The sequence below is a fragment of the Parasteatoda tepidariorum genome, chromosome 7 (assembly GCF_982258835.1).
Source record: "Parasteatoda tepidariorum strain Cologne lab strain chromosome 7, Ptep-v5.0, whole genome shotgun sequence".
In the NCBI taxonomy this organism is placed as follows: domain Eukaryota; kingdom Metazoa; phylum Arthropoda; class Arachnida; order Araneae; family Theridiidae; genus Parasteatoda; species Parasteatoda tepidariorum.
The window spans coordinates 112883112-112910949 of NC_141761.1; the positions used below are offsets into that span (position 1 = coordinate 112883112).

A 27838-nucleotide genomic window follows, 5' to 3' on the forward strand; every position below is an offset into this window, starting at 1 on the left:
TTTGCAGTTGCTCTAATTTCCGGGTAAGAAGATATTGTAATTTATATGTGTTCAAATTCTTAGAACTTTGAAAGTTTATTTCTTTTTCTTTAACCACATTACTTTAATTCTAATTAATCTATCAGATTAATAGTTTTAAGTCGTGCAAATGGTGACCATATGCATGTTCCCAAGGTGGCCCGACACCGGTGCCATCTTGGGGACACAGGGGCCACCTTCGGAAACAAACGTGAAATCTATAAAAGAGTTCATTATAAATCATTACGTAGCATATTATTTCTCAAAGAGGAATGATTGAATTGAATGCCAATTGATTTATTTCATTTTAAGCAAATATGGAACTTTGGTATTTTTTAAACTTTTATAATATTTTGACGTTCTCTGCATTTTAGCAGAAATTGCGATATTTTGTTACAAGTTTTTTGTATTGTTTGCATTTCAAAGTAATTTTTCAGGTATTTTTTTATTTATTTTTCTGGTAATTATGAGTGTTTTTGTGGTCGATTCTGGTATTTTCTTGTAAATATGGGTATTTTTATACTAGTTATGGGTTAGGTTAGTTAACTCTAGTATGGTTATTTAATTCTTGTTAGTTAATCCTTTTGAAAAAATTAACTCAGTAATAAAGATTAAAAGAATCGCTAGTGACTTCACACAAGAACTATCAATGTAAAATCAATAAACAAATTATACACTCTGAAAAAACAAATATCTTTTTCAAAATCGGGAAACTTGTTCCTACCAACAAGACACTTAAAGTGCCTTTTTAAAAGACGTTTGCCAGTCTAAATGTTTTTTCTAAGGATAATTTGAGTAAGTGAAAAAGTGATTTCAATATATGGCTCACCTTTGGAACCTGTGGGAAACTTTAGGTGCAGAAGCTACAATTTTGAAATTGTACTATAAAATAAATGAAATTTTATTTTACAATTAAAAGTATACGTGATATATATTAGATATAGGTGTAAGATGTTACAAAAAAAATTTCAGCCACACAGACTTAACCAGAAAATTAGGAAAAATCCTCAAAGCAAACCCATTTTTGGCTCCCTACCTTAAGTTTTGATTCAATAAGTTGTTTCACTTTAATAAGTTATTAAATATGTCGAAATGTATTTTGTTTTCTATGTGTTTGTGCGCTTTCCTTTCATACAGTTAATCAATTTTTTTTAAATAATATTTTCTCTTGAATATTCTCGCGCCACCCCTCTAGTGTGCTCGCGCCCCACAGGTTGAGAATCACTGTATTAGAGTTTACATGCGACCAGGTCAAAGAGAATAGAGATTGTTTTGAATCTATACTAAACTCTATATCGGCCCATTTTCCACCGAAATCCGATTGACTACTTTGACTTTAAATAAAGTGTTTTATTTTATGATTTGTCACAAAAATTTTAAGTGTGGATTAAGGCACTTAAAAACCGCCAAATCTGTAGCTTCGGTGGCGTTAATACGTAAGTACTGAATTTTTATTCCATGCTTTCTGAATCATATTACTTCAAACATTAGAATATGCAAGAAGTATACATAAACACATAATGTTATACCATTTAATCTTTCAAGAAAAGTATTCTGACAACAATTTTTATCAAAAAACTTTAACTAAAAAACGCAAAATAAAGAATTCTTAGTATAAAAAACAATTTTAAAAATTCTTCATATTGAAATAAGAACTTTCATATTGCTAGTTTTTTTTTTTATTCTTATAGTTCTTAATCAGACGCAAAAAACCATTCTGAAGAGAACGATCATCAAATAAGAAAAAGAATTATTTGCAAGCAAATTTTTAATTATAAAAATCATAACACTCACCTATATTTTAAATCCGCAGAATTCCAAATGAAATGTTCTTCATTTGAAAATTTTATTTTCAAATAATATATGCATAGATTATCCCTTCATTACTTTTAGATAACATACCACACATAAAAATTTTATAATTGTGAGATCTCTATATGAATATGAATATGTAGCTTAAAAACAGAATAGCTGAATTCTAGTTGAAATTATTCTTTCAAAACTAAAAAATACTTACTAAGAAAACGATAAAAACTTATTAATAATCAGCACAAATGATACTATTTCAACTAATTTGATGATTATTTATTGTTGTTTTTGGAATTATATAGATACAGAAATACATACTATTCTACAAATAAGAAGAATATTCTATAACTATTACAGTTCTGCACGTTCTGAATTCACATTTATTCATTGGAATGGCAAAAGCAATGTTGACTTCACTTTAATTTGTAATGAATAGAAGACAGAAAAAATTATTTTACCGTAATACACACATCTGTAACAGCAAATGACCATGAAATCAGAAGTTATGTTGTTGGTAATAGAAAAGTAAAAATTATTGAGAAATTGTTCTTCAAATGCTTGGCGTGTTCTGCTTCATTGTTTGGCATGTTCTGGTCAGTTTTTTCAAGTTCTTCTACCTTTTCCTTAGGGAAATTTTGCTTCTTAATTGCTGCTAAGAAAATGGCATCCGTCATTGCCAATGGTTATGCTGGAACTAATGGCCGATATTTTCAGGCTCCCGCTAGAGGGCGTACTCGAGCGTTGCGATCGCAAATTTGGCTTCCCAAATTTTGCCTGTAATATTTATTTTTCTAATTCATTCCATCACATTTACAATTTTGATTATTTTTAAAAATAAGGGTTTAAAATTAAAAGAGTTGTTCGTTATTGCAACGTAATTCTATGGTATTAACTTATAGCCGTAAAGTTTTAAGATAAGAACTCATCTGAATCGATTTTCTATATTTCTGTGGGGAGTTAATTATAGACTATGTCAACCTTCATCTATCAAAAGATACCTCAAGATGGATTTAAGTTAACATGTCTTATATACTAGTGATTTTGTATTTAATATTTATAGTGGTAGTTACTCCACAATTCTTAACTTCAGCAATTTTTCTTCATCGTTCATTTCGTTCGTTCAAGCCCTTCATCGTTCAAACCCGTCAAATATCTCTAGTATCTTAAGTATCTCTTAAGTGACACATTCTAAATTCTTTCTCAAAGATTTCAATTCTTTCACTTATATATTTACACAGAGACTTAACACAAAAGCAGGCAAGATGCCATGTGGAACATAAACAAACTAATTATGCATTGAAGTTGTTCGGTGCACAAATTAAAAATATATAATGGTCACCATAAAATACACAAACAATTAATAAATCTAAGTTAAGTAAAAGAAATAGACGAGAAAGAATTATATTTCAACTCATTCGATGAGCGATACGGCTCTATATTTAATTAACGTATCGTTATTATTCCAACTTATATAGAAAAACTTAGCTCAACTGTATAATATGCCATTTTACTGATAAAGATTAGATGGCGCTGACATGCGTGGGTATGGGAGGTCTTCTTGAAGTACAGTTGTGAACTCAGCAAATTTGACACAACTTTTAATGTACCTTTAATTTTAAGAGTTATTTTTTTTGAAAAATTACAACTAAGCAAAATTGTTAACTGATAGTATCGTAAGGGATCGCGTGAGATCCTTCATAATATTTAACTCTTCAAATTTTCAGCGAAATAAACATTTAATTCAAAGAAAGGAGGCACAAGCGCATCATCAATCTTTACACTACAATAAATTTTAAGTGATTAATTCCGCAGAAAAAATTGGATTTATGCGATCAATTATTGCAAATCAGGATTTGGTCAGAGAAATGTGCAAACTAGCATATTTAAATTTTCTAATCTTTATAATAGTGAGTCATATATTCAATCAAACATTATCATTAGCAAACAGAACTGTTTAAGTATTGATCTTTAAGGAAAGTCGTTGTCTTTAAAGTAATATTTAAGTATTTACTATGCATCTCACTTCTTAAAGAAAGAACGTTGTCCTTGACAACACTAAATGATCGATAAAATTAGTGTTAAAGGTTTTTCTCTTGACAATTGTCGTTTTTTTATTTCTTAGCATTCTTTTCATACGTTGCAATTTTCGAAGACAAGAAGCAATAATTTTCTTAAAAAAATCTCCTATTTCATACTAATATTTGAACTGAAAAGATGTAACATTTTCTACGGCAGCTATTTCTTATTTGTTCCGTAAGCAACGTTCTATATGTAAGTAGAATTCCAAATGTCAGTTAAAAAAATTACTACTGTTGAGAATTCCGAATCAGACTTGGGAAAAAAGTACCGACACTCAGGGTGCTTTTGTCCGCAAAATTTTACGAAACAAAAAAATCTGATATACTTCAATGTTTATATACAGTAATATTTATCGTAAAAATCACTCAAACACTGTATTTAAATAATTTTTTATATTTTATAACAGTCGGTGAACAACTGAGCCACTTTTTGGGTTCACCACTACTAATGTTCAACTCCTTAGCCTTCTAATTTTGAAACCAATCCAAAAGACTAGGAAACTCCTGGATCAAGTATTTGCCTTCGTGGAGGACTTTTTGATGGTACTAACCCGCATTTGCGTTACATGGAGAGGAAAACCAAGATCGCAAGGCAAGGAAATCGATGGCAAGGGGACACTAACCCATGATGAGTTTGCCGATGAGGATATTTCACGTCAGCAATAGGGTCGGTGCAAGCCGGATGTGGTATTTGCATCAACCAGCCATGATTGGGATTTGAACCCGGCTCACCTCATTGGAAGGATAATGCTCTATCACCTGAGCCATCGCTGGGGTACCGCCCTCATTCCTTTTATAAATATGCGCTGCAGTTTTTGAAGATGGGTAGTATCAATCATTTTTAAAAATCTATTATTCTATATTATTATTTAGTCTTTTGTCTAAAAGGATCTAATATTTTCAACAACATTTATTTCTTAATTGTTCCATACGAAATATTCTATATGTAAGTAAGTAAGATTCCAAAGGTTAGTTAAAATCTACTACTGTAAAAAATTCCGCATCAAACTTCAATTACCGAAATTTTTACAGTAATATTTACTGTAAAATCACTCAATCGCTGAAATTAAATAAATATTACAGTGAGGATTCAGGTATAAAATTTTACGGTAAAATGGATTTTATGAATGCTGCTCTCAGGGTGCTAGCATCTTTTTTTCCAAAATTTTATCCTGATTTTTTTTACAGAATAGGCGAAAGTTGCAATTCTATTAAGCTGTCGAAGCTTTCTTTAAACTTAATGTTTTATGAACTCGCTATCATGTTTTTGAAGGATGTATATTGAAATAAAATTTTGTGAAATTTAAAATATTGAAAATATAATAATAAATATAAAATATTGAAATATTGAAGTAAATTTCATACGTGTCACCTGTCCACTAGAATTGCTATCCCATACCTGCCAACTTTTAATCTTTTCGAGGATGATTTTTCTCAGTGGTAGTAAAATGGGATTCATATTACAATTTTAGGTAGAAAGATACGCTGATTTTTGAACAAGCTTACGCAAACTAAGATAACAGAATTATATATTAATATATATGATTTTTTTTTAAAATAGTGATGGGTCAAAAAGATTATAAATTAAGTTTATAAATGCAAGGAATATATGGAAATTATACATTTTACTACCACTTTAAATATAGAAGAAATTTTTTACGCCAAATGCGTAAAAATTGGCAGGTATGCTATCCTGAAGAAAATGTAAATTTCAATATTTTTCTAAATATTACATGCAAGATTTATCGTCAACTTTTTTTCCCCTAAACATTGTCAATCAAATTTCTAACAGATTTTCGTTGAACTAGAGTATTCAAAATGTGGTTAAGCTCTGTATCTAAAAAAAGCTCAAGTTCCAATCGTTTCCTGACCCCTTCAAACAGAATTTATCGCAATATGAATGACAAAATTTCGAGCACTTTGAGTGTACTTTTAACTGCAAAATCCATTTTTACCGTAACATCAGAAACTCAGATATATCGCTTTTAACAATTTATAAAAAATCACTGTAAAAAAATTAATATTGCTGCTAAAATTATGGTACAAATTTTACGATACAAATGGAATTCAAGGTAAAATTGATTTTGTTATAAAATGAACTTTATTGTAAAATGAATTTTTGCGGTTGCTGCACTCAGTACGCCAGTACTTTTTATCGTCAGTAGATCCGGAAATTTTTACAGTGTAAGCGAAAGTGGCGATTCGATAAGTTGTCGAAAGTTTATTTTTAGTCTTTTTATTTAACGTACTTGTGAAAGAGGTATCTTGTAACAAAAATTTCAAACTTCTAAAGCTCTATCTTTTATTTTAGTCCTTACTTTATAAACTATTTTTTAGCTACTTTATAAACTTTATAGTATAGTCCAGTGTTTCCCAACGTAGGGCCCACGCCCCACTGGGGGACAATTCAAAAATGGACTCGACACGAGTTTAATCCTTTTGCTCCGAGCCATTTAAATGCAATGCTAGATTTCGGTGTCTATGAAAGAAAAAATCAAATTCTTAAATAATTGCAGCCAATAAATATCATAAATTCTTTTGACGAGACCAGAATATCAACTGGGTTTTTGGCGGCGTCAAGTTAACCTCCCTGCAGCAGACTCCGCGTGGACTTTCAAACTTATAAGAAAAATTTTGAAAAGAGGACAACAGTAAAGTCTCTATTTACTGCTCACACTTAAACTCATAATCGTATTCTTGAGCCTAGTTATCAAATTTTTTTATTCATCGCTAAATCTGGAAAAAATCATACTACAGGAGAGATTTTGATAAAATCGTCAATATCAGCATCTCTTAAAGCAGTTCTTGAAAAAGATGACAAAGCTGCAAAAGCTATGCCACTCAGTAACAATACTGTTAGCAGAAGAATAGACGAAATGAGTGAAGATATTGAAAAACAACATGTTGAAAAGATGAAAACAAGAAAATTCTCAGTGCAAATGGATGAATCAACTTTGATAGACAATGTGGCAATATTGATGACTTACGTAAGATATATTGATAAAGGGCATTTTGCTGAAGAAATGTTGTTCTGTAAAAGATTAGAAAGCACCACTACCTCCAACGATATATATAATAAGCTAAAAATGTACATAAATGTCAATAATATACCAATAAATACATAACATCTTGTGCTGCAGATGGTGCCTCTGAGAAAAATGGCCGCTTAAAATTGATGAAAGAGATGAGAATCCAGAAATGATTCTCGTGCATTGTGTTATTCATAGGGAAAACTTGGTAGCTAGAAACATCTTGCCTGCTTACTACATTCAGTAATCAAGTGCATCAATGATATTAAAGCTAATGCCAAATGTGAGCTTCTCCTCAAGCTATTTTGTGAAGAACAAAATGCAGACCATGTGAGACTTTCACTTCACACTGAAGTGAGATGGCTCTCTGAAGGGAACTGCTTGAAAAGATTTATGGAACTGTTTGATATTCTTAGTGATTTTTTAAGCGATAAACCTAAAATGAAATATCTGTTAACAGTCGATGATGCATTTGTGAGTTATTCAGCCGATATCTTTGAAAAACTAAATATATTAAATAAGCAACTTCAAGAAACAAATAGATATTTGGTTTCATTACCCTTATTGAGTTATGTTAGATATATATTAATAACAAAAACTTTGAACAGTTTCATTGGCTCCAAAAATGTGAAGTAAATAATACCGCTTTACTTGTTACTGTTGATCATCTGAAAATTCTATCGGCTGATTTAAAAGAAAGATTCTCTGATTTAAAACAAATTGATTTTCCAACATTGATGATGCAGCCCAAGTTAGTGGATTTGTCTGATATATCAAATATGCAGTACCAAGAAGAACCCGCAGAAATGCAAAATGATGAGTCAGTTGAAACTTTATTTAATATAAAGGGAGTGGTGGCATGACTTTGTGAGGAAACAGAAATCAAATACACAAATTCAACTAAATGTGCAAGAAAACTATTGCTACCGTTTCCATCTTCATATTTAGCTGAATTTGGATTTAGTGCTGTAAATGGTTTACTGCTAAAAAAAGAAATCGTCTGGATATTACACAACGGGGATACTTGAGACTGAAGCTAACCAAATTGGAACCTAACATAAAATCTCTGTGCTGCAAGGATCTGACTAAATTAAAATATTAAATTATTATAGAAAAATCTTTATTAAAACTATTTGAATTTTAGTTTTTTCATTATATGTTTCGAAAATTTACTTACTGTGTTTCGTTAACAATTTCCTGGTGATTTCTTCCTAAAACATATCATTTAAGTTTCTTAAGTGAACAATTCAATTTTTTAATATTAAAAATTATGTATATGTTACATAGGGGGGCAGAAGAATTTTAGAATGTCTTAGGTGGGGCATGGCACAAGAAAGGTTGGGAAACACTGGTCTAGTCTATACAGTTTTTAATTAAACGTATTTCTGAAAAAAGGTATCTTGTAATAAAATTTCAAAATTTTCAATCTAAAGCTCTCTTGTCTATATTACAGTCGTGATCCTAATGAGAACATAAATTTCAATCTGTCTCTATAGATTGCTAGCAAACTTTATAGTTTTTTTCTCCATCATTCAAAATTCAGATCACTGCCAGCCAGGAGGCCGCGCTGTCAGCATGCTTGACTGCAAAGCCAATGGTTGCGGATTCCAATTGCTCTCAGGCATGGATGTTTCTGTCTGCGTGTTGTTCTGCGTTGTGTGAATGTGACCAATCCTGTAAACGGGTATCTGTGACTTGGGTAATGGTACCCCCCCCCCTCCCGTGACTTAGGTCACGGATACCCACAGGTAACGTTAAATGAGCAGCATTTTCGTGGCGAAAAATTAAAATTCAATGCAGGCCATTAAAAAGAAATAAAAATAAAAGAATTCCATTCACTATATTGCATGCTAAATGCAATAAAGTGATCGGAAGTTATAGTGATAGGATAGTTTCTCCTGTCAAAGCTTTGCAAAAGGCCTCAAATTTTATTTTAAACTCTGCTCCTGATTACAATACAATTCGCATCGTTTTCTAACCACCACATACAGAATGCGTCACTATATTAATTTATCAGCAGCAAATATTGCAATAAATGTGTCGTTAATCAAATTCCTGACATCATTTCGTTGAGCTAGAGTTTCAAAATTCAATTAAGCTCCGTTATCTGAAAACAGTACATGTTCCAATCGTTTTCTGATCGCTGCTAACATAATTTTCGCAATATTAGTGTCAAAGAGAATTCATTATTAAACTAAATTTCAAACATACTCTAAGTGCCGTTTAAAAAATTCCAGAACAGCTGATACAGAAGATATATTACAGATGATATATTCGTTGAAGTGCATTTTTGCAATATATTTCTAAAGTATGCGGTAAAAGCGCATTTCAACCAAAATAAGTATTATTGTATCTAAATAAAAATGTGAGAATTTAAATAAAAGCAAAACGAAATCTAAAAATACGCATGCCAGCAAAGTGTAATACTTTATTATTTACTACTTAATTATTGTATTATTTTACGATGAAAGTGTATTTCGAACAAAATAATTATTATTGCTGTGAAATAAGTGTAATGTAAAAATGCACTTTAACTAATTGCTATTGCTCTTATTACTATGTCTTACAATTAATTTTATTTAAAAATTTAGCTCTAATGCAAATAAAACATTTAATTAAATCAAGTCACTCGTATTAACAAATTTAATTTGACAAGAAAAAGCTCTGAACGAATTTTTTCATGAAACTCTAAAATAAACAAATGGTATATAATTAGCTGATTGACAAATTCACTGTTTGTCTTCGTTAATAAAATGAGAAAATGTAAAAAAATTTCCGGAAAGGAAAAAAGGTAATCATTGTGCAGTCTGTTTAGTTTTATTACCTGAAAGCTTTGCAAACAATTGCTCGCAAACGCTTTTAACCTAATCCTACAGCAAGCAATATGAAGAAAAAATATTCATTGAGTTTCTCAGTATATTATCTGTCTAGTTTGAATTCACTCGCAGAAAATTCGTTATTTCGTTTAGAGATTTTGAATAGTGCATTTCTTATTATATACGGCATTCATTTTAATAAGAACAAAATCTAATATAGTAGACAACACTTGTTTCAATTTTAATACCTTGAGCAGTGATGGCTGAAGGGTTCAGAACGTTCGCCTTCAAATGAGGTGAACCGGGATCGAATCCCAGCGATGTCTGGCCAATACGAATTCCGCATCCGACTTGCACCGACCACAGTGCTGACGTGAAATATCCTCATTGGTAGGCGTATCATGGGTTAGATTCCCATGCCGTCGAGCTAACCGTGGGAGGACCACGAGAACAAAGTTGAAAAAAGATCTCGAACAAAGAAGATAATAAACAATGATGAATGGGAAAAAACGAAAAATAAAAACTAGAACCAATCGCTAAAGGTAAACAAAAGTTGTGGTAACCCGAATTTGACTTTATTGAAAGCAAAGACAACAAAGATTATCATGGTACCCAGAAAAAGGGTTTACAGCAAATCTGAATGAAAATTATCGCCAAGCCGATACTACACGCTACACTTTTTGTTTAGAATTTTACGATTGGTTCAAGGTTTAGATTATTGCATTTAATTTAATTTCAACCTTCTATATTCATTTACCATTGCCTGTTATCCGTTGCTATAACTATTTTTGTCTTTCATCTCTACAAAAAATGCCTGGAAAAATAAATATGCATTTTTTTTTGAACTAGAGAAAAAAGGTAAGAAAGCTATTATTTACAGCTATATGCCTAATGGTTTGATCAGTTCTCGTTATTTATGTCCTGTTCGTATAAAATATATACTTTTGGTTGAACGAAAGGAACGAGCGAACGACTACGTACTTACGGTTTGTCGTGAGAAAGATAAAATCGTAGTGAACGGTCTACGGTCTAACGCTTCATTTATTTATTTATTTTCTAGATTTTATTACTTAAACGGGGCCTATTTTATTAGTATTCAAAGTAGATGCTTTGTTTTTCATGTTTTCATAACTGCTCAATCGTTTCTTTGTTGCTGCCAAAGCGAATAGATTAGGTGTTTTATGTAAAGGGGTAGATACAGATAAAGGGGTAGAAATGAAAATTTACTAATTTTTCATGTTACAATTGAAAATAATTTCAAAAAAAAAAATCAATTTAAATATTTTTCTTGAATTTAATTAGTTAATTCAACATTTATTAAATTAAATTTAAAGAGGATCAGTAATTATATTCTACATTGTTCTCCGTTTTTTCTCTTCTGTTTTAAGTATAACTTCATGATCAGTCTTATTGTTCTTTTCCGATTTGCTTATAAATTTACATCGTGTATAGTATACATAATTTTTCATATATATATATATATATATATATATATATATATATATATATATATATATATATATATATATATATATATATATATATATATATATATATATATATATATATATATATATATATATATATATATATATATATATATATATATATATATATATATATATATATATATATATATATATATATATACAGAGAGAGAAAAAATGATTAAATATATAAATAGAGAATAAGTAATCTAAAACAAATGTTTAGTATTATAATGTAAAACACAGTATTACATTTTCTGAACTGTTACATGTTCAGTAAATGATATTAAGCCAAAAAAAGTTAACATAAAACATGGCAGTTTGTTACTAGAAAGCTCAATCATGACTTTTATTTGAAATGAACTTATTAAATTAACCATTTGGCTCAGTGTTTGATGGGTTTTTGATTTAGCTATGTTTCAGATTCATACTAAACTTCTTTTTTTTAACTTTTAACAGGCACATTTCGAATGAACCCAAGCATTTAACATTGTACCACATGTTCATCTGAATGAGCCTCACACACAAAAGTGGTGCGATTTCCTGAGAATGGGTGCCATCACATTTGTCAAATCTTGAGAATGGGTGCCTATTTTCGAGAGTTTGAAACGTATCGATTTTTATTTCCATCTGTATATTCTTGAAATCAATGAAGTTTTTTAAATCAAGTAATATCTCACCGCTTCAGTTATTTAGTTAGTACAAGTATGTCTAGGATTATTTAGTTAGTACATCTAACTAATAATTCCTTGCTTTGAAAAACTGTTTATATAGTATATATACACGTAGATAAATGAAATCCTCATTTCTTTTTCAGGTTGGCAACAAAGAATTGAAATATAAAGCGTATAAGCTGCCATAAGCGTGAAAGAGTAAACATTTATGTTTACAAATTTCTGAAAGAATGTTCCTTTCTCGCTTGGACTACAAAAACCAAAAATAAACGGTTCTATAATATGGGAAGAAGTGTTAAGAGTGAATAGTTTATATCAAGTAAATGTTCGTATATTATGCTTTAACTACACTTCGATAATAATAATTTTATTTAGTTATTTTTATTTGGTTATTCGTTGAAAATGGAGTGTTATTTCTTAAAATGCTAAATTTGTTAATAGCAATTTTTGTTCAGAGCAGAATTCTTTTTGCCTGTCATTCTTTTCAGTTTAAAAATAATTTTATTTCAATAACTTGTAGTTGACGAAAAATTTTAATTTCTTCATAAGAAATCAGTTGTAAAGATTTTTATAGTTGATTTAAATTCTTGAGATTTTAACGTAGCAATAATACTATATATACATATTCAGTCAAACAACAATTATTTTTCTCAAAATATATAAATACAATGCTTACCAAAACATAAAATCCTGCGGCAAAACTTCCACTTCTTAAACTTCTCCAACAACAGCAACCATTTACTATAGCCATATCAAAGCACGTGCTATAGCAAATTCGGGAGAAAATTTCTGCATCTATATCCTCCGGAGTTGGTAATTTAAAATAAATTCAGTGAACGAGGCACGAAATAAAACGAGGAATTTGGGATATTCGCGCACGTTTCTTATAAGAAGCGCCATCTACTAGAACCGTGCCTGTTGCAATATTATTCGATCACACCGGTATAAAACTCATAGATGTTTGAGTTGAGGATGACAGTTGAGGACGACGGTCGTAAATTAAATATAAGTTCAGTTTTTTTCTTCCTGTCCTTGGCATTGGATATTCATATTAAATGAAATTTTCGATTGGCTAAACTGAAATTCAGAAATCAGATATTTTTATAAAGTATTCTGAAAAATGTCTACGTAGATTAAAAATATTTATGCAGAAAAACTGTATAAAATGCATCATTAATTAATTTTTTTATTGTTTGTCGTAGTTAATTTCATAGGTTAAATATTAAAATTTAAACTATGAAGTACAATTTGAGGCAAAAATATTTAAAAATTTATTCAGGTTTTGAAATTGGGATTTTGTAACTGGGATTGATTTGGTACTGGTTTTAATTGTGGATGTCTCAGAATTCTCATTGTATAGAAAATAAAAGTAATGTTCGGTTATTCATTTTTATAAGTTTTAAAAGAAACGCTTGTTACTTATCATGTTAATTATCAAACTATTCACCACTAGATTGCAGTGTATGACCAACAAAAAGAGTTCAAGGCACTGTCCATAAAAATGAATTTATTAACGTAAAGCTCTCATAATCATAAAGATACGGATCTGCCTGTAAATTTTTCTCATAAAATATATGGCCACTGACGGTAAATTAACATGATATTCCTAAATGCAACAGTTAAATTGCCTTTCCCTTTAAGCAAAACTATAATCTTAAGTTATATATGCCATTTAGCCGTTAAGAATTACGTGAGTGTTAGAACGGACAAATAACTTAAATATTTTAAACGTTATAAAACATTTTTTGAAAATAACCAATTTGGGGAGATTTTTACTCCTAGATAAAAAATTAGCAATAACAATAAATAATTCTCAATTTTTTCCAGTCCAGGCAATACAGCATGGGAATAACTTTTTAAATATTAAAAAATAAGATCACAAGCGTTTTTAACAAAACTGAATTTTCATTATATCGTCAGTACTGGTACTCTTTCCTTCATATTGACCAGTGGTTATGAAAATAGCATATTATTGTATTTAACCTACTCACAATATAACTTACAATATTTCATCTGCGTGTGAAGAAAAAACTAATGTTTCATTCCTATTTGATTCAATTAGTGCTCTCTAAAATGTTTAAAAACCAGGAAAAAAGAGTTCCTGTCACCGTCCGTAAAAATATATTCCCGCCGGTAAAGCTATTATGATCATGAAGATACAAGTCTGCCAATAAATTTTTTCTCATAAAATGTATGTTCACTGAAGGTAAATAAACATTATGCTCCTTAAAGTTATCTTTAATTCGGGGTCTCGACGTTGTGGTTTGTTTGCCGAATCAAGGCAAACCGTGGGAAACTAAACGAAATATCTGCCTTGTAGAGGAATGCGGGTGTTGCGTGTTCGTTGCCTGTGGTCACTATTACGAGCTCGTGAGTGCTTGAGAAAGATCTTTATTGCGGCCTGGGAAAGAACCCGGCACGTTTTTGTCAGTAGTTAGATGTTGTAATCAATGGAATAAGGTGTACCCCTATGCATTGAGTTAGGATGCTTTATATAATAGAAGTATAAATTGACGGTTAACTCTACTAATTTTACTGATATTCGTTACAATTATAGACAGTGCGCATTTTCCCAAAGAAAAGCTGTATAAATAAACGGTAAACTATTTAACAATTTTGCGTAAATTTCCGAAATGTATGACCATTTTATGGTCAAATAATAACAATAATATATATATATATATATATATATATATATATATATATATATATATATATATGTTCGCTGCCGCTCACCGACCCTGTCATTTTTTGGCATCTTTTTTCATTACTGTCATTTTTTGGCAGAACACAATTTTTTCCACAAATGTTAAAATTATCCACTTAACGTATATGTAATAAAGGAAATTCTGTTTGTTTACGCTTTTGAATTACATTATAATAATAATGAAAAATACAACTATTCTCTTAGTTTTAAACTCGAAAATTGAGTTAAAAACGTAATTCGCGATCGCAACGCTCGAGTACGCCGTCTAGCGGGAGCCTGTAAATATCAGACATTAATTTATCACGTTTTCATTTAGTTCCATCAAAATCATTGACTGAATCAGACGCCATTTTTTAGCAGCAAATAATAAGCAGAATTTCCCTAAGGAAAAGGCCGAAGAACTTGAAAAAAATCTCCAGAATATTAGTAAATCTTTCAGGAACAGAACACGCCAAACATTTGAAGAAAAATTCCTCAATAATTTTTAATTTCTATTATCAACAAACTTGCAACTGATGACTTCCGATTTCGGATACTGTTACAGATGTGTGTATTAAGGTAAAATGCATTTCTTCTGTCTTCAATTCATTACGAATTAAAGTGAAGTCAACATTGCTTTCGTCATTCCAGTGAATAAATATGAATTCAGAACATACAGAATTGTAATAGTTATAGCATATTCTTCTTCGTTATAGAATAGTACATATTTCTGTATCCATATAATTCGGAAAACAACAATAAAAAATTATCCAAGTTACTTCAAATAGTGCCATTTGTGCTGATTCTTAATTAATTATAATCGTTTTCTTGGTAAGTATTTTTTAGTTTTGAAAGAATAAGTTCAACTAGAATTCAGCTATTCTGTTTTTAGCTACATATTCAAATTCATATATATTATAAAATTTTGCTGTGTAGTATGTTATCTAAAAGTAATGAAGGGATAAACTATGTATCTTTTATTTGAGAATAAAGTTTTCAAGCAAGGAACTTATCATTTTGGAGTTCTCCGGGAATTATAAATCAGGTAAGTGCAATGATTTTTACAATAAAAAATTTGCTTGTAAATATTTTTTTTTTTCATTTGATGATGGTTCTCTACAGAATGGTTTTTTACGTCTGATTAAGACATATAAGAATAATAAAAAAAGAAACAATATGAAAGTTTTTATTTCAATGTAAAGAATTCTTAAAATCGTTTTTTTATCCTTGAATTCTTTATTTTCCGTTTTTTAGTTTATAATTTTTTGATAACAATTGTTCTCAAAATACTGTTTTTTTTAAATTAAATGGTATAACATTATGTGTTTATGTATACTTCTTGTATATTCCAATGTTTGAAGTAATATGATTCAGAAAAGTATGGAATAAAAATTCGGTACTTACGTATTAACGCCACCGCCGCTACAGATTTGGCGGTTTTTAAGTGCCGCCAATCTACACTTAAAATTTTTGCGATAATTCATAAAATAAAACTCTTTATTTAAAATCAAAATAGTCAATCGGATTTCGGTGGAAAATGAGCCGATATAGAGTTTAGCATAGATTCAAAACAATCATATCGCCATATGAACTCTGATAAATAAGATTCCAAATGAAATAACATTTCCAAAACGTACGTTTACCAAGATAAAGTTTTATGTTGTGGGAATTGGTACATTTTCGTTTTTTCGGTAAACTATTTCCCTCCTGAAAAAATAAAATTGCATCTTGTTTTGTTTTTGGCAAATCCCAAAGACGAATTTTCGTAGCACTAAAAATGGCGACAAAAAAGAATTGTTTTTTTTCTTTTTCGTCAGCATTCTTTATTTTACGTTTCTTAGTTTCTAAATAATGATTTTAATTGAAACTTGAAATTTTTTGGTAAAAAATTGCTGTCAAAAAACTTTGTTTACAAAAATAAATTTCATAAAATTATGAGGCTTATGTATACTTTTTGTTCATTTTAATTTTTGAAGTAATATGATTCTTAAAACTATAGAATGTAAAGTTTAAATGGGCCTTTCATGTTATATCATTAAATTTAGTAATACTATTTCTTGGGCATTAGGTTTTAACTCTTATAAGAACATACATATTTTTTTCTGCTAATGTACAAATATTTTTCCGATGTGTTTTGGATATTCCTTCTCTAATAAAAAGAGATACCATTTTGTTTTCGTTTGCATAAGAAAGAATATCAAGCATTTTTCTTTTTTAAATTTAATTAGCCACAATAAAGAAGGAACGTTGCAATGCTACGTGCTACATTAACGACGTCTCTAGAGTAACTGAATGACTGTTCATATAGAAATCGCAGGTATTAGTCTCATACAACAACGCCCCCTATAGTTCGTTGCGATCGCGAATAGTAGCTGTAAGGAAAATAACTTTAAATTAGGGATACAAAAATCTTTATAGAAAAACAATATCTTTACGACTTATATTAGTTTTATGCTGATGACAACCAAAACAAATTGGAAAAGAATGAGAAAAAACTAGTCCTACTACGTGGTTTTCCGGTCAATAAAAATGCATGGACAACAATGTAACAATCATTAGAGATACTCAAAACAAAATAAAAATTTCAACAAACTTTAGGTAGTAAGTTTAGTTGTAACAATGCAGCAGATAGCATTATTAAAAATTATTACTTTTTCACACTCATGCGTTCTCAATTTTGATTGACTGTTTTGTTCGTTACTAACCGCAAGTCTTCTGTGAATGGCTATGTGTTATCATTTCACTCTCTTCTTATATATATATATATTCTGTACTGTATTTATCGACACAAATGAAGACATTTTGGAACATTTAAAATAAGCTGCTGCTATGCGCAATCGGGAGGCTTTATTAAGTGTTTTGATAAAAATAAAGGTATTGAAAGAAGAATAAATTGAATAAAAGGAACTCTTTCTCGAGAATGACCTTTAAAGATGAAATCTAATTTGGAAACATAAAACTGAAACTTTCATTGATAATAAAATCAACAATTTTCCCGTTAAAAGCGCCTTCGGAAACATGAGTCTGGTATAAAAAGAATTCGGAAAAATTGTCAGTAGCCTCCATTGTTCGTACAAGGGCTGAGCTTCATTTATGCAGAGATATTTTTTTTCCTTATCGTTTGTGTATTTCTATTAAAGGGTAGATTCAAAAGCGTATTGTTGAACAATGCTTTCATGTCGAAGAGAAAGAAATGTTACAACTCTTGTTTAAATTTCATTGGCATTTTGTTTTTAAAAATACTTAGTCGATAATTTATTATTATTCCCCCCTTCTCTTTGATCACTTACCATTTAACAACATTTATTTTTTATTAATTCATATTTGTAAACAGTCTGCGAATTATCAATGGCTGGCCATATATATTATCAGTATCTGGATATATATTGTTGATATATATATATAATCAGTATCTGGGCATTATTCCACATTTTAATATTGATAATTTATTCTTTTTCAAGATTTATTTCGTAATAAAGTAATCATTAATATTTATAAACGGTTTATTATATTTTAAACTGCCAGTATCTGACTATATATAGTTGTCAGCGTTTGGAAATATATTGTCAGCATTTGTCAGCATTGTTTGATAGTTTATAATTTACCTTCTTTCAACTTTCAGTTTGTAATAAATGATTTACTATTCAGATAAAATAGGTATCTTTCAAGCTGGCTGCATATTTATTATGCATATATAAATTTACATTGGCCGATGCAAAATGTTAATTATGTCCTTATTAACAAATAGATCCACAATTCATGGGACAGAGCCGGAACAAAAATAATATAGTTTAAATGTTGTATGATGCTATTCATACGGGAAAAGAAGATGTATCTGAAATTCCATATTGATATAGTTTCTTCAATATACGAGTAAAACAATTATTTTCATACCTCACGGCTTAAAAGTCTGTTTTAGACTTTAATTGGATTTAATATAAAAGAAATAAATGCATTGCTTGTATGATTAATAAATCGATAAAGTTGTGCAATATGCTTCGTTTGAGCCGTGGTGGCGCAGGGAATAGAGCGTTCGCCTTCCAATCAGGTGAAACGGCTTAGAATCCCAGCTGATCGATAAGAATTCCGCACCCAGCTTGCACCGACCACAATTCTGACGTAAAATATATCCTCAGTGGTATACGGATCATGGGTCAGAATCTCCTTGTAATCAGACTAACCGTGGGAGATTTTCGTGGTTTTCCTCTCCATGTAATGCAAATGCAGGGTTAATTCTATCAAGAAGTCCTCCACGAAGGCAAAGCTCTCAAAATACGTGATCCAGAAGTTCCCTTGTCTTTTGGACTGAGCTCAAAATTTCAAGGATGCGGAGTTGATCATTGGCGGTCGGGTGTTCTACGACGGTTATAATTCATGGGACAACAATTTAAAACAACTCAATGTTTTTCTAGTTTAGCTACTGATTTCAGCTTCAAACTTTTTCGACGATAGGCCACACACCGATAACAACGTTATTTTTTTCCCACTGTGTTTTGACGTATGTGTTTTACGATTACGGCATGTGATTGTGCTTGCCTGATGGAAAATATCATGTGATTTTCGTTCATTGAAATTGGGGCGTGATTTTCAATTTTTTTTTTTTTTTTTTTTTTTTTAAATTTAGGGATCAGACTTGTTTTAAGGATATTTGATACTGATAAATTGAAACAGCTTTCAAATTAGAGCAATCAAGTAATCCAACGTCAGAATTAAAAATGTTCAAAATCTTAACCCAACTGATTTTACCTTTTTTATTCTATTTTTGTTTATAAAACAAAGATTTGTAGAAGGTTTGAAAACCAAATATGAATTTAGTTTTTCCCTTTTTTTTCATTTTCTGTCATAATCTGGTTTTCAAGTGCAAGGATAATGACATTTTATAATTCTATAACTTTTTACTTCCATGATCTTGCACTTTTTGATTTAACAATATTACAGTCCCTGGCCAAATTATTAGACGCGTTCTAAGATGCTAAAATTTGAATTGTCAGGTGATATTTTACAGCTTTATTTTTTTTACGCTGCTGAAGCCTGTTTGCACTTGGTTACGTTCGTGTATCAATTCGTGAAATTAAACGATATATAATACAAATTCAATGATTTGTTAAATTGGACGATATATTATATAAATATAGAATATATATTATATCAAGCATTATTTTAGTATATTGTAATAATTAGATCAAATTATTAGACGCACTGTAGTGTTTTAATAATTGCATGTTTTGCACGAGGCAATACTTTTAAATATAAACATACATGTAATGGGTTCTAATAGAGGATATTTTTTTTCTATACTTCCTATTTATATTTAATTTCAACGTATTGCATTACAATGTTAACTAAATTATACATGACCATAAACAAGTGTATTCTGGTTTCAGCGGAGTAAAAGCTGTAGAGCAGAGGTGGGGAACCTTTTTACCATTAGAGGCCACATTTAAATTAGGCAGCAATAAGAGAGGCCGCATAAGCTGATTGACCTAAGAAAGTGACTTTTGTGAAATTATTATAGTTTTTCTATAGATTTAACAATTTATTGCATTATATAGAAAAAATAAAATATAATACTACAAAATTTTTAATATAATATACATATAAAATAATATAAAAATATTATGAAAAAATACAATAAAAAATATTTTTTTATTCACTAAGTTAGTGACTTATTTGGCTTTGTTTTTTGTTTGACAGTAATTGTATATTTGGATCAAGCTTCGTAACACACAGCTTTAATTGATCCTCTAAATGTGCATCTGTAATTTGCGTTCTTAAATTTGTTTTTATTTTTGACATGAGAGAAAATGTTGTCTCGCAACAGTAGGTACTTCCGAAGCAGGAAAGTAAACGGCGAGCATGTTCTCGAAGGCATGGATATTCAACAGCATTTTTCCAGATTTCTATGGGATCCTTTTTAGCGTTAAAAAGGGATTTGATGATACTATCTTCCCCTAAATCAATTAACTCCATTTGTAGTTCTGCAGGAGCCTCGGATATATCTATTAAATGTGGTTCAAATGCCAGTTTCATAGCAGGAGTGTGCTCGTCAAAATCAGAAAATCTTTTAGTATACTCTTCTATTAAACAATCCAAGACACCTACATGTTCATCGAATATTTTATTTTCACAGTTCTGCTCATTTAACATTTTAGCTAGCTCCGGGAAGTGTTGTGCAGATATTTCCGATCGACAAAGCAATGTTTTGAAAAATGATAATTTTTTTCTAAACGCTTGGATCTTTTGCCACATTTCATAAATATACCTCGTTTCACCTTGCAGACAAATATTTAAATTGTTTTGTTTTGTCGTCATATCAGACAAAAATGCAAGGTTTCTGAGAAATACTTCATCTGATAGATCACATTGTTTTCCTTGTTCTTGATAAAAGTTTAAAATTTGTCGTCGTAAAGACAAAACTTTTATCAAAACCTGACCTGTTGATAGCCAGCGAACCTTGCAGTAGTATGGTAGGTCAACACTATACGTTTCCTTATCTAAAGAGAGCATCTGCCGAAATTCACGATGACGCATTGCATTTACGCGAATATAGTTGACAATGGCAATGGTTCTATCCAGAGTGTCTTGCAAAATGGTAGATTTTGCGCAAAGATTTTGCTGATGCAAAATGCAGTAAAATGATATCAATTTTTTCAAGTTTAAGTTTTCCTTTTTTAACAAAGCAACGAATCCTTCTTTTTTGCCTCTCATGGAAGGTGCACCATCGGTGCAGACACTGACTAAATTACTGACATTCAATTGTAATTTATTACATACTTCTTTGAAGTTTTCGAAAATATCGGCTCCGCGAATTCTTCCAGTTAGTGTACCCAACGCAAGTAGTTCTTCGTCACATTGAAAATCTTTAGTTATAGCACGAATAAAATATAAAACTTGTGCCGAATCTGTTTTATCAGTGCTTTCATCTAAAGCAATTGAAAAATAAACATCTTCATTTTGTATAATTGTATGAAGTTGCTCTGTTACATTTTGCGCTAATTCGTGCTGTCGATCTGTTACAGTTCTTCTTGAAAGAGGTAATTGTTTGTATTTGTCGACATTTCTTGGATCTAACATACTCACTGCTTCAACAATACATTCTTTAATTATTTCAATGTCACTAAATGGTTTGCCCCTTTTTCCAAGTATATGTGCTATTTTATACGTAACAGCAACTGCAGCGGAATTTTGATTTACAAAGGCACTAAAAGATGCCTGCTGATGATGCTTCTCATTTTTAAACTTTCGAAGTGCAGCTTTTCGTGATTAATCTTCTGAAGCGAAATATTTATGTTCTTTATGAGTCAAATAGTGTTTATTTGCATTCGCTTTTTTTAAAGTATTTAAAACTGCATTGCACAACAAACACATCATTTTATCTTTCTCAGCAGTAAAGAAAAAATCTAACTCCCATTCTACATTAAATGTTCTGTTTTCATCACCTAATTTTCTTCTCTTACTATTTGACATGATGAATAAAAAAACGAATATCAAATAATATCTTCAACAACTGTTATAAGCACGCACTGTTAACTACAGTTTGCTGAAGATCGCAACAGGGAAGCGTTGAGAGATGCGAGTCAGAGAAGCCAAAGCAAGGTGTGACACTCAAGCGGGAGATCTGAAACCAACAAATTTTGTAAATAGTATTTTGTAATTTTAATTTATTTTCAAATAAATATTACATAGAACATTATTCGTTTCTTGTAGATATGTAAATTACATAAACATTGTGGAATTTTCAGTAAAGGAATTTGTGGAATTTTCAGTCTTTGGCGGGATTTTTCGCGCAACTGTCATGGCGTTGATGTACAATAGTTGTTTTTTAAAACGAACTCTACCATTTTGTACTAGGTGGCAAAGGGCCGCACAAGAGCCTGGCGGAGGCCGCAGGTTCCCCACCTATGCTGTAGAGTATCACCTGATAATTAAAATTTTAAGTAGAATCTTACAGTGCGTCTAATAATTTGTCCAGGGACAGTACTCAAAGTTATTAACGGAAAGATTTTTTAAAATAGATCAGACTGAACAAAATTGCATAGGTTGTTAATGAGAGATCAATATATCAAGAATTCTAAATTTTGTAATGCGGCATAACTACCACTACAAATATTAAATACCGATTCCTGGTATATTGAACTTGTTAACTAGATTCTATCTCGAAGTAACTTTTGATAGATGAAGTCGATATTACGCTCACCCCACTGCACAGTGGGCCAGAAGACCTTGAATTTTGGCCAAAAGTCAAAAATTAAATTTCAACTAAAACATGTTTAGTCAGCTTTAATATCGCCCAAATTAAGTATTCATAATCATTCCAAACATTTTAGTTTACTTTTTGGACCGACAAGAGTGCAATGTAGTGAAAAATATGTTAAAAATTTTTTTTTAATATAGCTTTTAAATTTATATTTCAGAAATATATATATAAATTTCACCTTTCTGTTACATTTTTATCAGAGTAATTAGTCTGAAAATATAGTACAATTTTTCAATTTGCTGAATTAGTTAATACTCTTGACAAACTTATAGTTTATATTTTATCATTTGACATTTTACAATGTTTGACTCACTTTCGAAACTTATCTCCAAAAAGTTCCACGAGGTAATTAGCTAAACTTTTTTTTTGTTGTCTTCTTTGATGTTTCTTCTTTCGAAAAAACCTGCCCCATTTTGCCCATATTGCGAAGGTGGACTAAATATACCAAAAATCAAAAATTTTCTTTTTTTCATTTTTTTGCGGTATTTTGTATAGATATTCATATAAAATATTATTATTGTTCTAAATGAGGTTTATTTATTGTAAAAATTGCATCCTACTGTCTGAAATATTTGTTTTACACAATGGTTTCAATTTTTTTTATATAGATGGCTCTGTTTTTCAATTCCTTAATATCTTATGCTAATGCAATGGAGGATATTGATTCTTCTAAACGAACTATGTTATGTTTATAGTGAAAATAACTCATTAAATTTCGGATTTAATTATTAATTCATCAGGATCAATTCGGATTTAATTATTAATTCATTCGGATTTAGCATCATTTATAATTTATCGTATATAAATGTATCGAATAAATACGTTTCACAGGTGAGTTACAGGTGAAATGCATAGAAATGATGCAATATTTCCATTGGTAGATCTAAACAAACATGAACTCGGACTTGGAGGTTACAATTTTAAAACAAGAATTGGTAGATTTAGTTCACGGAAGATTCAGTTATGTGTCACAATGCACAAATTTAGTATTGAACTATATTATGGAAAAAAGAAATGCAGATATAAAGATGGTAGAGTCTGATGACTTAAGTAGATTAACGAAGTCTGTGAATACATTGTTATGCAAATTCAAACAAAAATGGGATGCATCAAATCGGATGAAAGACAGATTTCGCAAACAAAATTCAAATTGGTTGCAATCTGCTTTTAAAGTTGGAAGCTTGAGAATCAAGATTGAAGATTTAACGTCTACTTCTGCCGAGAAAAAACGTCCAGGAAGACCAAGTCTCGAATTTTATGAAAAATCGGAACGATCGAAGAGGCGAGAAATTGCTACAGTAAGTTTAGAACTTAAAAATGATCCAAATAAATTATTACAAGTGTGTCGCTACGCTGCTAAAAAATCGGGAGATAAAGCTATGGCGAAATTTGTAGACAAAATTGTAAAAGATCGAGAACAGTCAGCAAAAACAAGGAAAATGCTTGATGAGCCCAGGAATTTAATAGTAAAAAAAACACCTGAAGAAGCTTTACTTTTTTTATTAAACAATTCACTTTCTAAAGCTCAGTATACAAATATGAGATTAGGCAGCATAAAAAGTGGGGTTGATATTTGGCCTGCTTATAATATTGTCAGAGAAACTAAAACTATTTGTAGACCACCATCAAGCTCAATCATTATAACTGAGACAGTTGCAGAAGTATCGCTTCAAGGTTTATTAAACCACACCGTAAGCAGAATTTGTAGTTATCAGTCAGAAGTGATTCTTCAACTCATGAAAACAGCAAATACAGCAGAAACAGAAGTTTTATTATTTTGCTCATGGGGTTTTGACGGAAGTAGCGGATATTCTTCATACAAGCAATTACATAAAGAAGAAATTGATCACTTAGATGATGAGCACTTTTTCGTAACTACTTTAATTCCTCTTCAACTATCAAACCAAAATGGTGAGATATTATGGTACAATAGAACACCTCAATCCACAAGATTTTGTCGTCCCATTAAGCTTCAGTTTATTAAAGAATCTAAAGAAGTTATTCTGCAGAACAAGGTCGCTTTTGAAGAACAAATAAGGAATTTAGATCAATGTACGATTTCTTTGGAAGACAAAATTGTTCATGTGCATTTTAAATTATATTTAACTTTGATTGATGACAAGGTCTTGAATATAAAAACAAACACGAAATCTATGCAATTTTGCCCGTTTTGTCATGCTATCCCAAAATCTTTAAATGATCTATCCAGCATCAATACTGACAAGTTTTCTACGAGTTTATCATCATTGCAACATGGATTAAGTCCTCTACATGCTTGGATCAGAATATTCGAGTGTTGCTTGCACATCTCTTACCGCATTCAATTTAAAAAATGGCAAGTCAGATCTGGTATTGATAAAAAGTTATTTGCACAGAAGAAAATAGACATCCAGCGAATTCTGTGGGAAAATCTGGGCTTGAAAGTCGACAAACCCAAAGTTGGTGGTTTTGGGAACACAAACGATGGCAATACCGCTCGCAGAGCATTTCATGATCCTGAAAAACTTGCTGCTTGTCTCGGTATCAATAAGAAATTATTGTGCCATTTGAAAAACATTTTAGTGTCTCTATCTTGTCATTTACCCATTAATCCAGATTCCCTTGAACGATATTGTTTAGCAACTGCTAAGCTTTATGTTTTTTTATATCCATGGTTTCCAATGTCAGCTACATTGCACAAAATTTTGATTCACAGTAGTGAAGTCATTCGATCATGTACATTGCCAATAGGTGTATTAGCAGAAGAAGCCTCAGAGGGAAATAATAAAAGCTAAAAAAGTTTCAGAGCACATCATAGTAGACAATATAGTAGTCGTGCAACACTACAAGATATTTTTAATCGTGCAATGGATTGTTCAGACCCCATTTTATCGAGTATGGATTTGCAGGAGCGAGTTTCAAAGCAAAAAAAAAGAAATTTTTTCTCCTGAGGTGATAGCTGTATTGGATTTGCCTAAAATTCCACAAACAAATTGCGATACTGAATTGCTAGATGAAGATGGAGTAGAAAATTGGACAGATAATATGGAGTTAACAGCTTCTGAAGACGAAGATGATGGAGATTGAATGTTGGTTACTTAAATATCGCATTATAATAACATTTTTTTATGTTTTTGATAGCAAAAACAGTGAAATATTTCATTTCTTATGTTAAACAATCAACGAATAAATAATTTCTTGATTATGTTGCTTAATTTTTATGACCGAACATTGTTTTACTAATTTAAAGCTATATTTTTTTATATATTAATAAAAAATTAATTGCTTTAAGAAATTGTTATTATAGATATTATTCGAAAATATAATATGCTTTTCATTTTTAATATAAAATTACGAAAATTATTATATTTCCACTGCTATATTTAATTATTTAAAGGTTCAATATTATTTTTTTATTTTTGCTCGCCATATTTCAGCCTCCCTTTTGTTTGTCTTTCGGGTATTTTTAGTGTATTTCAAAATTTCAACTATGAATTCAATTAACCTGCACATAAAAACCCCTAAATACAAATTTTGAAACAAATTTTATCAAAATACTAATTTTGGCCACGAAACCTTGGATGCTGGCCCGCTGTGCACTGGTGACATCGATGGATGGTCCACATTGAACAGTTGATTTGCTCGAAAAATATCGCTCAAAAATCCGGTGAAGTAAATACTATTCTCCTGGCCAATGACAAGAAATAAGAAAGAATATAGAGACAAAAAAACTATATATAGATAATGAGCGAAAAAAATATATATAAAGAGGACTAATCAACTAGTGGTCCATCGAATTCTATCACGGATAAAATTATGGAAGGGGAGTAATGTGCCACTACAAGTATTAAATGCCAATAGTATATAAGACATGTTAATTTTATCTCGTGGTACCTTTTGATAGATGAAGGTTGAAATAGTCAATTTTTCACTCCCCACAGGGATCCATACAAAACACAGTTGGTTGAAAGTTCCCATAAGCTATTGTTTTTATTTTTTTAAAAATTGCATACTTCGTAAAAGAAAATTAGATAAAAATCTGACTATTAAAGTGCAAATAATCATTTTTTTAAATATTAATCATCCAAATAAATATCCTCCAAAAATGCTTTTATTTGTCATATAATTTTAAAATTTTAAATTTAAAAATATTATATTTAGAATGTATTAACAAGTATACAACAAAAATCATTTGTAATAGCTTGAACTCAATTAGAAGGATTGTTAATATTAATTTCATTATGCATTTTTAACAATAACATCCTTACACAAAAAAAGTATTTGCTTCATTATTTTTACCATAAAATGTAACATTAAAAACATTTAAAAAAATAATTATTATAATATTACATGAAGAGTGTTTATCAGATGAACAAGTTTTTAACGATCTAATTAAATCATATTTATGATTTTTTTATGGTCTTTTAAATGCTCACCTTTAAAATCTAAAAAATTAAATATTTTTTCGAAACATAAATTATAAATATATTTCCATAAATATTTTAGTAGCCATTTCTGATGTGAATCAAATTTATAAGAAACTGTGAAAACAGAGTAGCCATTTTTGAATAATGCATGCCTGAGAACTCAAATTAGCCTCATGCCTGAAAACTCAAACTTCAAATTATTTTGCATATTTTTCAATACAAAGTGTAGTGGTTGCTTACTTTTTGATACGACGAAGAAGTTCATCCATAAAGAGAAAAAATTTTCCCTTATATTTTCTCTGCTTAGATAAAAACTTAAATTTTATTCAAATGTGTTTGTTTACGTACAATGCTGCAAAACATAGATATAAAAATACTTAAAAACCTAATTGAAATTTCATAACGTTTCCGTATCAAAATTATCTATTTAGAACTAGTTGCTTAAAATAATTTTACATATTTCCCTCTACATTAAAACATTGTAAGGTCCGTTGCCAACCCTGTTTTGGAAATTTAACTTTTACGTTACATTTTGTTTTGCTGAGCAGAAACTATAAAATTTAAAACTTTCTATCTAC

At 30.3% G+C, this 27838-nt stretch overlaps 2 protein-coding genes across 5 annotated transcripts in view; both read right to left on the reverse strand.

Moving 5' to 3' along the window:
* The window catches only part of LOC107450514 (uncharacterized), a 47569-nt gene extending 34735 nt beyond the window's left edge, over positions 1-12834 (reverse strand). For 2 of the 4 annotated variants that reach the window (XM_071183731.2, XM_071183733.2), the window contains exon 1: positions 12588-12834. In XM_071183731.2, coding sequence (XP_071039832.1) covers positions 12588-12662 — 75 coding nt within the window. In that variant the 5' untranslated portion in view covers positions 12663-12834. The remainder of the gene's footprint in view (positions 1-12587) is intronic. The other 2 variants (XM_071183730.2, XM_043051294.3) reach the window with 2 other exon arrangements.
* A 7421-nt stretch (positions 12835-20255) lies between these two features.
* Positions 20256-21671, reverse strand: LOC122271128 (general transcription factor II-I repeat domain-containing protein 2B-like). The gene has a single exon (XM_043051297.2). The coding sequence runs from the start codon at positions 21669-21671 to the stop codon at positions 20256-20258; it is 1416 nt and encodes a 471-aa protein (XP_042907231.2).
* Positions 21672-27838: the final 6167 nt, after the last annotated feature.